This window comes from Haliaeetus leucocephalus, unplaced genomic scaffold (assembly GCF_000737465.1).
Source record: "Haliaeetus leucocephalus isolate CR32 unplaced genomic scaffold, Haliaeetus_leucocephalus-4.0 Scaffold173, whole genome shotgun sequence".
Lineage (NCBI taxonomy): Eukaryota > Metazoa > Chordata > Aves > Accipitriformes > Accipitridae > Haliaeetus > Haliaeetus leucocephalus.
In genome coordinates this window covers 6189510-6203784 of record NW_010972609.1, presented here as the reverse complement: position 1 = coordinate 6203784, position 14275 = coordinate 6189510, and the positions used below count along the sequence as shown (strand labels likewise).

At 34.1% G+C, this 14275-nt stretch overlaps 1 protein-coding gene across 1 annotated transcript in view; it reads right to left on the bottom strand.

The window, feature by feature from the left end:
• The window catches only part of ELP4 (elongator acetyltransferase complex subunit 4), a 155996-nt gene that overhangs the window by 122749 nt on the left and 18972 nt on the right, over window positions 1-14275 (bottom strand). Inside the window, exons 3-4 of the mRNA XM_010563905.1 lie at window positions 13709-13830; window positions 234-365 (exon numbers count right to left, since the gene is read on the bottom strand). Coding sequence (XP_010562207.1) covers window positions 234-365; window positions 13709-13830 — 254 coding nt within the window. The remainder of the gene's footprint in view (window positions 1-233; window positions 366-13708; window positions 13831-14275) is intronic.

Sequence of the window (14275 nt, the reverse complement as noted above, 5' to 3'; positions counted from 1 at the left end):
TTTTAAATTGTTATTGTCTGCATTAAATTTTATAGTTTCTGCAAACTCTCAAATTCCCTTTCTCTCTGTATCTTCACTAATAAAAAATGCAGTGCTGTATGATAATTAACCTTCAGGAGGCAATCCTATAACAGTGTCCATTAGCAGTTCTGTTGTCTAGATTCTACTGAAAAGCATTTGCTCTGCAAATTTTTTTCGACTGCAAGAGGAAAAAAGTATGAAATACTGATTACCTCCACTTTTGGTAAATTTTGGTAGCGCCAGGCTATTTTCATAGAATCCTGAAAATCTTCAGACTTAACAGCTGTTGCTTCTTCTCCCCGTTCATTTCTGTAGGTATCATCAAGCAAAGGGGCTGGAAGTTCCTACAGGTGGAGAGCAAAAGAATTTCAGCTATCTACAGTAGAAACAGCAGTTCAGATTTGCATCCTCCCCCCCCGCCCCAAAGTTAGCTAATACAGTTATCTTAATATAATGGGACAGTTGCAAAATCTGCAACAAAACTTGATTAAAATAACTGTTCTGAATGACTGGGTCCTACTAATACTGAGCATGAAAAAACCCATGTAATTATTATGGGAAAAATGAATTATACAAATATAAGAGAATGCAGAATGGAATTATCAAATTGTATGCTCTGCTTTACACAAACAACACATCTTGAGCAGCATCCATATTCCTTTTTTTTTTTAAATCTTTCTTTAAAGGTTGAACTCCTAAACTATTCTATTTCTGAGAATAGATAAGTTCCCTGCATAGTGAATATAAGCCTGTTTTATAATAAGATCACTTTTCTTTGTTATCTTCCATAAATCTTTCAAAAGTATTCAACAGACCACAATAGCCTACAGACACAGGCTGAAAACAACTGTGGCAGGATGGTTTGAATTTTCTCTTCTGCTAACCATTAGGTATGATATCTACTAATGATGGATACCTCATGAACACAAACAAGGAAGTAAAAGGAAGTGGCAAGTATTTTATCCTGGAATTTTTAGAAGTTTCTAATGCAAACATTTCTGGCTTAAAAAAAAAAAAAGCATTGCACACAGGTGGATTTAATTGTTCTACAAAGACAGACCTGGAGCTTTGACTTAGACCTAGATTAGGAACAATGTTTTATTACAAACTTTCTGCTTTCTCTCTTTGTTGCATAGCTGAAAATATAAACAGCACTGGGTAGATATCAAGCACAGCATTCAGAATTTATGCATTGGGCTTCTACATCTACTAAAGGAATGAAGTGCAATCAAGTTTTCTGACCCAACTTTATCACCCATCTGTGTAAGCTGGAGGGTACAGGAATTCTTTATCTGCTTAAAATAGATCAAGACTTATTTGAAAACTAACTTTGCATTAAGCAAAGACTCTTGAGAAAGAACTGAGATGTGGTCTCAGGGGTTAAAAATACACAGAGCTAGCCAGTATCTCTGTTACAAGGTATTAGGTGTGAAGACATAAGAAAACCAAATTTGAAAACTTTAGAAGAATCTCGATCTAAGTATGGGATACACATGTAACACTGAACATAGGCAGAACCGATACTGACCATAAACATCTAAATGACATTCACAGATTTATGTAGGCAGACATGATACAAACAGACACACATAGAAAGAAGTCAATGAAAGTTTAAGTGAATCCATTTTGGGTTTAGTATTACGCTAATTCAGTATTAAAGAATCCAGGAGAGAAAACCTGTATACAGTTCAATATGTAATCTTGTGAACAACACGCACTAGTTTTGTTTCTTTAGTGTAAATTAACATAATATCTACAATTATTGACAAAATTGAGAACAAATGTTTCTAATTTCAGGACAGTTGTTTCTGTCTCTCTCTCAGTGGTTGGTCAGTACACCCTCCAAGATAAAAGGTAATGGAAGCTATGAAAACTTTTATGTAGTTACTTCAATAAAGTTGCAGAAATAGAACAATTGTACCTATGTGTTTCAGCAGCTAAGCAGAAGATGCAAGCCACACCTTTGAGCAAATTATTTTATTTACTTTCTTTTTGCAAATGAACTGCAAAAGCCTGGTAAACACTATTCATGAGAATGGTTATGTACAGAGTTAGATTTTCAGATTTCTTACAGCTTGTTTAAAAGATACGCTTGTATACAATAAACTCGTATTACTATGGTTGTAAAAATTAAGCTTTATGGATATGAAAACTACATGAAGATTATAATTTTAAGTTAGTATTTAGTGCTTTCATTAAATTTACAGATTTATAACAGATGTTTCAGTAAAAAAAGAAAATTACTTTTGTCAAAGTTTCCTTACGTCTAACCAGAAAGAAAGCAGGCAAACTTTCAAACCAAAGACAAAGATTTCTGACAGACAGGAGAAAATGAAAACAGAACACTACTGAAAGGTTCTGAGAAAGTATAAATACAAACATGAGCTGACAAGCAAGCCAATGCATTTCACACATATGCAGATACAAATTATTTCCATTTACTTCTAAGAGAATTATATAAAGGATTTTTCTAAAAAAGAAGATGTTATTTTGAATTCTTAATTTTATAACTCAGATATCCACAACAAATAGTTAATTAATCTTATTTTCGAATTAAGGTGCTATTTTGAAAACAAATTACTGAACAGTTAAACTATTACGCCGATTTAATTTCCTAATACAGTTATTCATATGTTTAAGCTGGCTAAGGCAAAAAGGTCTTTCTTTTTTAGTGAAGAGCTGATTATATGTGATCATCTCAAAATATTGCCCAATTATACTAATTAAAAAAATAAATAAAATCAACCTTCATTTAAAAAGTGAGTTCTGTAAATGAATAAATCTGCAGGCCAAAACATTTCCAGGTATCTCTTCCTTTCACTCACCAAGATCAACTGGCTCCCAGGTACTACCTGGAACTTTTTATAGTGGCGCGTAATCTCTGTTGTTCTGAAAACAAGTGCCAGCCACAGTTTGGAAGATATCATGAAATCCTGCCTAAGCATTTCATCAAACTCCCTGAGCTTGCCTGTTTCGCATCCTAACACTGATACATGCTGCTACCTCATCCTGCTGTTGTATCACCAGGCAGCTATCACATCATCCACAAAGCTGAAATCCAGGAAATTGTGTACTTTACTGTTCACCTTTACTGTAGGTAAAGAGAAAACCAGCACCAATATTCTTTTAAGCTATTTAATATTTTTCTCCTCTGGAATCACTGCAAATGCCTGTCACTTGCGCTACTGGTTCATGGTTATTATATAATAATTGGCAAAGACAAATTTGAGACAGGGACATTTAGCTATATACATTTGCTTTTATATAATCACACATAATGTATATTTTACACAGAGACTGTATTTTACCCTAAAATAAAACAGAGGTTAAGACAATAAGGGGTGAGAAGTTCTCCAAGTACTACTGATAAAGTACAAGCTACTTCAATACCCTCATGTAACACTGAAAAAAGTTCCTGCCTTGCAGTCAAACACAGAACAAAACCTTCTTACATGGCACTATATGGAAGGGAGACATTACAAATACTAGCTGTTGACACCCAAGAAGCTCAGTCCAAAACAGAGACAGACACACTATCAGTGCAACACAATTAGGCACTGTGGTATGCCTTAACTGTTGCTAAGAATGAAGCAGATTAAGAGATCAAGGAAAAATGGTTTCATCTGAAGCTGATAAAGATTTTGGCTGTCAGAGACGAAAACCTATCTAAGTATCCATCTGAAATAGCCTTTTTTGCCAATATAGTTTATTTTTCTGACATAATAAAGAGATTTTATTCTGACATAATAAAAAACTTCTAACATTATAAACTGATTGTTTAAACATGACTAAATTCATACAAAGCAACACGAGAAAATCCATGACTCAGTACCATGGCAGTTAGCATATGCATCAGCTTAGGTCTGTTTTATGCTGTCTTGTCCCTTGCTGCCCCACAGAAGGAACCAGGAGCACTTGAAAAACTCTCTCATACCAAGAGCAAGTCTTATTTCCTCAGTTGCTTTTCTGAAATACATTTACCTAATAACTACCATGCTTAGCTGAAGAATACATTTCTTAGATGTACCATGTTCTTGTCCCTATGAAGGAAACATGTTCACATGATGCACTGAGACTTAAGACGTTTCTGGGGCTACTAGGTCTCACAGCCATATAATTTTCTACCCCAACAAACACTATGCTCTAAAGCAAACATATCCTGAACCATATTCTTGCATGTGGTGGTTGTGAATTTTACGGCCTCTTAGTAGGCTTCGTACATAATTCAGCTGCAATCTGGAAAAGGTAGTCTGCCTGTGGAGCTGACTGGTATTTTGAAGATCAATTGCTTGAGCTCCACCTGGTATATTAACTTGGTTAAATATATTCTGGGATGTTGCACTTAAGCACAAATAGGAAAAAAAATTCCAATCCTATCCATGATCTGAGTACATCTGTAATTTGAACACATTTTAGATAAAGATTAATTAACAGAACTAATAAATATTGTTTACCTCCAGATCTGCATCCTAACATTATCACTATCGTCCCAGCTCCTCTTTACCCTTGTTTCCCTCCCATTTACACTAAACTGTATGAAAGAGAGGCAGAACGTGCAGTTCCTGTTTGAAGGTATGTCTACATTGACTAGAAGCCAACACACATGCCTTCATTAGCTTGGTAAAAGACTAAACACAATACATAGGTGATCATTAATGTTGTTTTGCCTTGGGATGTACTGATTCATGTATCCCAGTCCATAATTTTCAAAAATCTTTTAACTAGATCTTTGTATAAGCACATTTGGAAATGGAGAGAGCTCAAAATTGGTTAGTAGGCTTGGGACCAGGGAGAATTACAGACACAGAACACAGTTATATAAACCTGCTTTATGGGCAATATTGAAAATACTGAAATTGAAGTGATCCAAACATTTCTTTTTATCTTCATATCCTCTTTTTATCTTCATGATAACTAGAACTGGAATAAAAGGTTTCCTGCTCTTCTGACACTGCAAATCAAATGTTATTCTTTGTTTCAAGGAACTAGCTCCTTCCAAACCTGATCATGCCTTAGTGAGAAAAAGTCTCCAGTTGTCATAACATAGGTATATTCTCAAAGATAAAGGCTGGCTGGTTGGATATATACTTCACAACTCTTCACTGTCATGAAAGGTTTCATTACTGTCCAAGAACTATAAAGCATTCATCAGTTCTCAGATTGTGCTTAAAAATTGAAGGAAAAAGAAAAGCTATGGAAAGGGTGAAGCAGACCAGCAGCCAAACTAGCCACAGAACACAGACGCCTTCTGGCACAGCTATAAAAAAATTGAACTGAAAACTATATAGCAGAACATATACGGAGTGCAGTGGAGGGCATGGTTTCCATGAGTGCCATTTAAAGATGGCTAAGCCTGGGCTTTTCCTCAAAATATCTGCCCATGGGAGATTCAAGAGCAGGGCTTTAGTAAAACTCCCTTTCTCCCAGATTCATTACAAATTGAGAAACAAAGACTCTAGTTTCCAGCCGTCTTATTAAATCATTATTTATGTTTGAGAACTGTACTTCTCTATCATATATAAAAAGCACCTAAAGCTGCTGAAATTATCAGAATTTAAAAAAGGATGTTGGATTATGAGCCTATTTAGGATTAAATAAGTTTATATTCTTAGAATCAAAATCAGATTTTCAGAAGAATACAAGACTCTTAAAATTTTTTAAAGTTACTTCCAAAATTTCATCCTGAATTTGGAAAGAAAAGTGTTATTTAAACAAAAGACTAAGAAAAGGAGAGTTGATTTATCAGCCTGTAATATCTATTTAACCTATTTCTGCTTAAAAATATCTTAGCTCCCACATCATATAGCTTTGAAAAGCTTTGGGACTGAGAATTTTGTGGCATCAGTGTGTCAACTCCTGAGAACTGTTACATTCTCCCAGGCTAAAAAAAGACAAATCTCTCATAAGGTATATAAAAAAACAAAGCATGTAGCAGTGCATTAGTTAAAATAAAAAAAAAGAAAATGCACAGCACTTCTTGGGGTCAACTAAAATACAAGTCTTTGCTATGCAGCATGAATATACAAAAAAGGCAGACAAGTGCTAAAGTTATTAAGTGTGGTTTGGTTGGGGCATTTGTCTGTGTCTAGACTGAGATGTAGTAGAAAGGAAAAAAAGAGAAAAGGAAGCTTGTTGCTATCTTTTAAAATAAAAAAATTAGTGTGGGGAAAAAATGGTTTTCTAAAGTGCTAACACTAAACAACAATGCAATTAAAATAATTTTGTTTCCTACAAACCAAGCTTATGAAGGTTTTATTGCAAACAGGAAGTAATTTATTTTTTATTAATAAATCTTTTATCTTTGTAAGAAAATGGTGTACAACTCGTATCTGCTGGCAATCCAGGCCTTTCTGTGTTTGCTGCCACATTACTCTGCCTGCCTTGTTTTGGCAGATGCACGAAGCAAAATCAGATTCTAACAGTTTGACCTCTCTCACTTCTTATGTTCTCTAGGGGATAATAAAATCCAAGATACAATCCCACAGCAGTTAATGAAGCTTAACCTCACACCCTCTTAATTACCAATGCATTACACCAACTATAGGCATCATACTCCTCTCTAAGCTATTTTACAATGCTAAAGAAGTACTACTGTGCTATTATTTAGCAACATAATCCAAGCTGTATGTGAAATCCCTCTTATATGAAATCCTTTGATCCTTATGGGTTTCAATAACTGTATAATTAATAGTACTTAAGAATTTAAAACATTATCTATTTATGTATCAATAGATATGTTGTTCACATGGTTTTATGCAACAATTTTGCAATGCAATATCATCACAGGTATGATTAAAGAAACGTGAAATAAAAAAATATTAAAGGGAGTACAATTCACTGTTGATTTCTAACTGCAATGATATTTAGCTAGTTTAAACTCACATGAATTTAAAGCTCTTTTTCATTATGTTAATTTTTAGTATTTAAAGGACACCAGATGGTAAGTCAGGAAGGGTAAATATTTTCTTTTCAATAATGTATTATATAAATGTCATTTTAAAGGGCCCTACTCCCAAAAGGGGGGAGGATTCTATTTTGATTGTAAACATTTGTGAAGACAAGGTCTATTGTCAAAGAACACAAATGACTGGATAGAGAATTTTTCTCCTTTCAGTGGCCCTTGTACAACAATTTATTTCCATCTCCAGGTAAGGATATTCTACAGAAATTTTTCTTTGACATTCAAAAGGACCAAATGGATGTCAACCCAGGATAAACAAGAATTGTGTGAAGAGAAAAGGGAAATAATATTCCTCTGTTTTATGAAATAAAAAAGGTTAATTGAAAGTACTCTAAGGGGTATTTTTTTTTAACCCATAAGAATATATTCTCTACTTCACATACACAGAAGTAAACCCTACAGTCAAGTCACAGAACTCTCTGCTATAACTTCCTCACACTATGGCTCCATTTCACAACATTAAAACCCAGGAATGCATACGAGAAGATCAGATTTTTTTTTTTTTATTTCATCTTTTTTCTGTATCAGTTCATGAATGCTTAATTAAGAAAAATACAACAAAAAAGAGAATGACGTACTAAAAAAAGTAATGTGGAGAAACTAAATAAAATGAGAGTGCCCTTGTCCAAAATTCTGTAAATTCTGCTGCAGTGTATAATGCACTAGCCTAAACAGATTTAATAATAACAGCGTTATTCATGAACACCTTTAGAGATGAGCACTGTAAGCAATAGTCCACTACTTGAGCAAATCAATTCTACAAAGTTACCAACTAGATTTGTAAAATAGTTATTTGTGAACACTGAAGCCTAAACATTTGGGTTTTTTTAAGCTACTGCTTTTATGATACATTTATCAGGCTAAGTAAGATCTGTCTTTAAAAACAAACATAATTTTATAACTAAGATCATGAAAGAAAATTTCCTAATAAACAGCAAAGGATTGTTAGATTGAAACCTGAAATTTAAGCCAATCATTTATTTCCACTAGTTCTGGAAAATCTTTTTATTAGAGTGGTCTGAACTTTTGACAAAGACCAAGCTTTACACTTTAGAGAGTTCCCAGCGTGGGTACTGCTTAAAAGGATTTCACTCTTTTTAAACAGAAGCGATTATTTTTTTTCCAGCATCCTTTTTCACACCCATACAACTTCTCTTGTCAAGTTTATAACACAGTTTTGTAAAGCAGAAAATTATGTATTACAACATAATTAAATTATCTGCATTTTAATACAGAAAAATGTAAAATAGATATTCCATTTACCCAACATGCAAGCAAGAAAAGTAAGCAGATGAGCAAGAGCTATATGATAAAGAAAATAGATTTTTCAAAGGAACTTTCAAACTCTGAGACAGCTGCCAGGGTTAGCTTCAACCCTAGTCTTTGTGCCACAAGGCTATCTTTACTTCAGAAAGAGAGAGAATAGGTGGTAGGAAAGTTCACTAGTGTTGTAACTGTAATTGGATTTCTGTGTAATAAGTGATAACATTTAACAGCACGCAGCAGCTGAATCACTGTAAGAAGGTCATGTATTTTGAAAATACAATTGGGAAAGAAAGGATAATAGGATTGTAGCCCTTCTTGCATATATATTTTTACCTTTCAAGCTGTTATGCTTTTAGTTTCTTTATGTAGCATGTAGAAATGTCAGACGACAGAAAAAATACCTCTTGCATTCATACACAGCTTCTTTTACAACACTAGACAGTGAAGAGACAGGAAGGAGTTAGAAGAGAGCTCTTTGAAAATGGAAGCTTGGAAAGCCCTTGTCACCAGCCTGATAATTTCTTCTAGGTTTGCACTCTTCCTTTTGACACAACCATGTTTTAGAGTCATATCTGTGAGGGGAAAATGTAAGCATCATGGTTGAATGTACTTTGCTGGAATAAAAAAGTCCATGTAGACAGCTATGCTTTCTTTCAAGAGGTTGTTTGCAAACACAGTAATACAACACTGAAGCTCAATGGGTTGTTTATTGCTGTTGTTTTTTAAATAACCCTTGAAATAACAAAAGTACATTTTGCTGGATTCTTTCTGCATTCATCTTTTCAGTGGGAAAAGAGTTAAGTGTCCACATTCTATTCTTCAGGTTTACTCAGTATAACCAGTTTGCTGGAGGTGGAATTTTTTCAGTCTTTTCCAAATGACATACTTAAGCGAAATGCCATATTTAAAATATACTTTCACTTTTTTTTTTTAGAGATCTTTTGAGCTTGGTAGGAAATTTTAAAAACTTGTTCCTGGAGGCTTTTTTGATCTTGTCCCTATTGGTTTTTTAATAAACCATTATACTTCTCTACATGCACCTCCCAGCTTCCTCACCAAGCAATGCTGCATTTTTCCCTTTCACTGTGGTACCCTACACTACTACTGTGGTTTCTCCTGACTGACTTGGCTTCAGGATATGTCCAGCAAACACAATGAAGCTGTGTATCTGATACATGGGCACACTAAGGGCTTTATTACTCAAGAGAATCTTCTGCGTAGTTCTCCAGAGAGCAAACTGTTTGCACATTGTTCATTTTCAAACTTGGAAGTACAATGACACCAGATATACAAGGTAAATACTGCTTTGTGCCTTAGTACGGTAAGCCTCGAAGGACTTGACTGGGGGTAGAATTCTGGAGAATGTCTTTCCCTCTAAGAAGGCTATCCTCTATAGCATAGGTAGGAAAAGCACCTTGACCATAAGCAGCAGGCTCAGATTATGTCAAAGTATGGTTTTTTTTCTTTGAAGGATGTGCTCTTTATCCTCTCTTCTTGTAAGAGAACCTCCAAAAGGCAATCTCAACAGAGTCCATAAGTATCTTGTAATAAGATTCCAGCTTGAAAAGAGATTCCATAAAAATGCAGTAATTGCACAAAGCATTCAACTTTTCCACAGGAGATGAACAGATGCAGCTCTAGAAAGCAGTTCTGGACCTTCCACTCTTCCACCTCGGGGTTCCAAGTTCCCAATGGAATGGTCATTGAGGTAACATTGGCCGGGGTCCCACAGGGAAATTGCTGGGCTTCAGGGGATGCTGGTTTCTGTTTCCCAGCACGTATAATGACCAGTGAGTCTTCCTCTTGAGACAAACTTTGCACAGGCTCTACAGTAAAAGCAACTTAACAGAAAGCACTCTTCATTGTCAAGATGAACTTGTAACTTGCAAATATAATCCAATTTTTTCCTCACTAAAAGTTGTGAAAATCAGCTCACCCCCAAGGTCTAGATAAACTAATTAGGAAAAAAAGACAAAGAAACTCTTATATAGGCAGTTTAGGCAGTTCTAGAATTTTAGTGCCAAATTGAAGTAGGAAAAGTGAGAAATATAGAAATGTAGCCACCATAGATACAGATTTTTTTTTTTTGAAAGACTGGAACCATACCTTGGCACTAACAAGGAGAATGGGCATAAACAACTAAGCTGTTATATAGTTACTTATTTTTATGGCTTCGAGAAGTCAGTTTGGTATCCTAACTTGGAATGGATGCAAACCTGTTCTAATTTTGGCTACAGTGATGTTCAAGGAAATATTCAACCCCCTTGCTTGCTGTTTCTTGCAAAAAAGCATAACAGTGTTTAAGTTAAAGATTTCCACTGTAATAAATATAACCATATACTCAAATTTATATGATCCGTTCTCAAACACATACACTATATGCAACTTCAAAACAGCTGGCATTAACTTCAGAGTGCTGAATTATATAAAAAAATACAGCCACTAAACACAGTGAAGGAAACAGATACAAGAAAAAACCCATCTACTTTATTAGTTTCTCTTTGTTTTTAAGTTTGAGCACATAACTGCCTTTCATAATTTGTAGTCTAAACTTAATAAAGTATCGTACTGAAAATGAAATGTTAAGATATAATGTTTCCTTCAGTCATTTTAATATTGATTTAGTTTTCTATTTGCCAGTGCAGTTTTATTTTATGATCGATCACAAAGTATACCATACTATTTCTTACATTATATACTATTCCCTTCCCAGTATTTATGCCTTTGTAGTAAAAAGTTGCCTTTTGTTGAAGAATATAGATTGAACAGAAATGCTCTTAAATGTTTAAAATACTTTCTAAAAACCAGCATGTATATAGTTCTGTAGGTTTTACCAGAGATGTATAATTTTTCAGCATTATGTCTTAATGCCAATTTCCTGAAGGAGCTTTGACTACAAAAGGCATGAATATGTTTTCAAAGGATGATGGATAAATTGGTGGGTGGTAATATAATATATCTTAGGCAGCTGATCAGGGCTTTTTATCCTCTCCTTGTCTCTTAGCTATACACAATTTCAAGATAATTATGGTCTATAAGAATGTCTTTTCCCCTTCCTACTACCAGCAATATTTGTCTTGGTTATAGGTTCAAAAAACTTCCAATCACATCATAAAATTAGAATAGGGCAATTATGGCATCTCAGCAGAGAACTGAATGTATAAATAGACTGACCACACAATATGGACATAGGGCAGTTAATGAGCTGCCTTTATGTAAAACACGAGTTATTTAGAATACTAGCTATAGAATATATTGAATCTGTACTTGAATTTTATAAAATAAAAACCAAGCATGAAATGTATAATTCAAGTTGATATGTACCATATCTATGTTGCCCTTCCAGTAAAGAATACAGTCCAATCAGATACTGAAAATAAATTAATTACTAATCTCATTAAATAAAAAGCAATGTTATTCAACGGTCAGATATGCTATATTAAAATCTTGACTTGGTGGAGACATCCAAATCCCAAACAGCTCATTTTTATGACAGGAGAGGACTTCTTGAAGCACCTGAAGGTCCTCTCTTTTAGAAGTCAAGTGAGGCAATCGTAGGGAAAACTCCTTTACTTCTGTAATATGGAGACCCAACTGTGGCCAATGCCAGTCTTAGATCGACTTTTTCCAGGTGAGGCAATAATGTTTTTTAGGTAACGCACGCTGGAATTTTAAGAAGTGCCAAAGCTTTCCAAGTGTGAAAGTACATAATTTTCTAGATCGACACCTAGCATATTACAGGGTTACTTCACTGAACCAATTTCAAGACAGCAATACAAATCAGAGAAATCAACTCTACTGTGCCTTGTCTGTTAAGCAAAGGAAGTGTTGAATATTCAAGGTAAGAGTATAAAAGCATAGACAAGAGTACTATTGGATATATAAACACACAAATGGAGGAAGAAAACAAGACAAAATTATGTTTTCCTCAACTTCCCTGTAATAACATTGTCCATCCATTTATAATCTTGTATAGTAACACCACTATGGAGTTACAACAGAGGAATGCAGTATTATTATGTAGTGTTTACCCCTGAAAAGTAAGAAGGAAAACTTACTCCAAATCAGACAACAGAACTCAGTAAGTCACTAACTGACCACAAATTCAAACTGGTACTAGAAGGATAGATGTACATAACGATGTCTGTTGATTAACATGCAAAAGCCTGAAGAACAGGAGCTAGGAAAAATATGACATGCTTTGAACAATAGATTCAAAGGTGAATGAAAGAATAAAATGTATGTTAGCTACTCCATTTTAAGAAATTTTAATGCAATGCAATAAAAATATTCATTTGAATAATGAGAAAAATAACTGCAATGATCATGTATTGTATGGTCAGAGAGTCAATGGCTTGATTATCAGTTATTTAAAACCAAATATTATTAAAAATATAGCAAGTTCTTATGGAATTCATACTTCACAATCAATTTCTAACCTATTTGTTTAGGCTATATGCTAAATCACAAGAACAAATGATAAAAATTTCACCCCTAAATGAACCCTCTTTAAGTTCATTAAAAAATTATCAGATTTAACATAACCACAATCATATCATTTCATTAAGAATATATTTTTTCCTGAATACTGAAGATAATATTGAACAGATAAGGCATAGAATCTACCATCACTAGGTGAGAAAAAAGAAAAGTAATCATTTTGTCCAGAAATAGTCTCTGAAGACTCTTAAGGAAATAGCCAGACTTTACTTGATGCAGAAGTAATCAGTAAATTATATGTTACTTTTGATATTAGAAAAAAGCAGCCTTAGAAAGACATAAAATATTTAATGAAATTTTGTAAGATTATCCTCACACTTCAGCATTTTTTGCAGTGTTGATCAGGCTTTTTCCCTTATATAATTTCCTTATAATGGAAACTATTAGTGTTTGATTAGGAGTTCACTGAAGTCTGAAAGGAACCTTTCTATATGACCTAATCCAAAGCCGACCATGTTTCCTAGCAAAAAAAGACAGTCAGAATGAAACGTACATGTAAAGGAAGTTGTAAAGATGTTAAATGATATTTCTCTTTTCTATAGGAAACTACAATAAGTATCTACACAAATTGTACAGTTTCCACCACAATATATTCAAAGCAGCTTAACTACTCTTCCTGATAGGCAGGTGGAAACTGTAAACAGTTGGGTTTACTCAAACCATTCAACTAAGCCAACTAGTCTGTCTGGTTTTCATCCATAATCAAAATAAAGGATAACCAGACTCCTAGCCTGATTTGGCCTTGGGAGGATCTTACTCCATTGTCCATAGAGGGAGGCGAGTGAACTAAATTTAATTCCCAAACCTGGCCAGTGTAAATACTCCTGCACTTCCCAACACATTCTTAGGAATCACCAAGACTAATTAATTTCTTACTACACAATATATACACTTTAAAATCTATTTAAATTCATCAAGAGATTACAGCTTTACTTGTCAAAAGCTATGAGTCTTCTTTACCTTTAAAATGTTGTCAGGATGCTCTTTAGCAGAAGCAACAAACAAGTCATGTCCACAGACAACTCCCTCTGCGAGAAAATACTTGAACAACAAATTGGAGTAAAGACCGTACTTATCTTCCTCTGTGAAAACAAGAATGGTTGCAATTTTTTCTTTTTTGTTAGATAAATCACCCACCTGTATTTTCACAACTCTATAAAAACTCTCTTTTGGTCTATCTCCTAGAGTATATAATGTACAACATAGATAACAGGTAAAATATGATTCCAAAGCTTTAAAAATAATGCTTGATAATACTGTATTCCTAATTTTTCAAGCCAGGGAAATAGCACTCAATCATGTATTTGATTCTAAGATATGGATGGGATACAGCAATAGTGCTATCTCCCTAACAAGGTTTCCCATAAATATCAACTGATTACCAAAATCATGGTTTAATGCGAAGGGGCTTTGTTCATTTAGGAGAACTGTGTTAATATTTATAGTCTTAATCATTAAAATATTAATCAACTTGCTTAAAGTATCTATTAATTGATGCTTTTCAAATGTAGTCATATTTGGCATGCT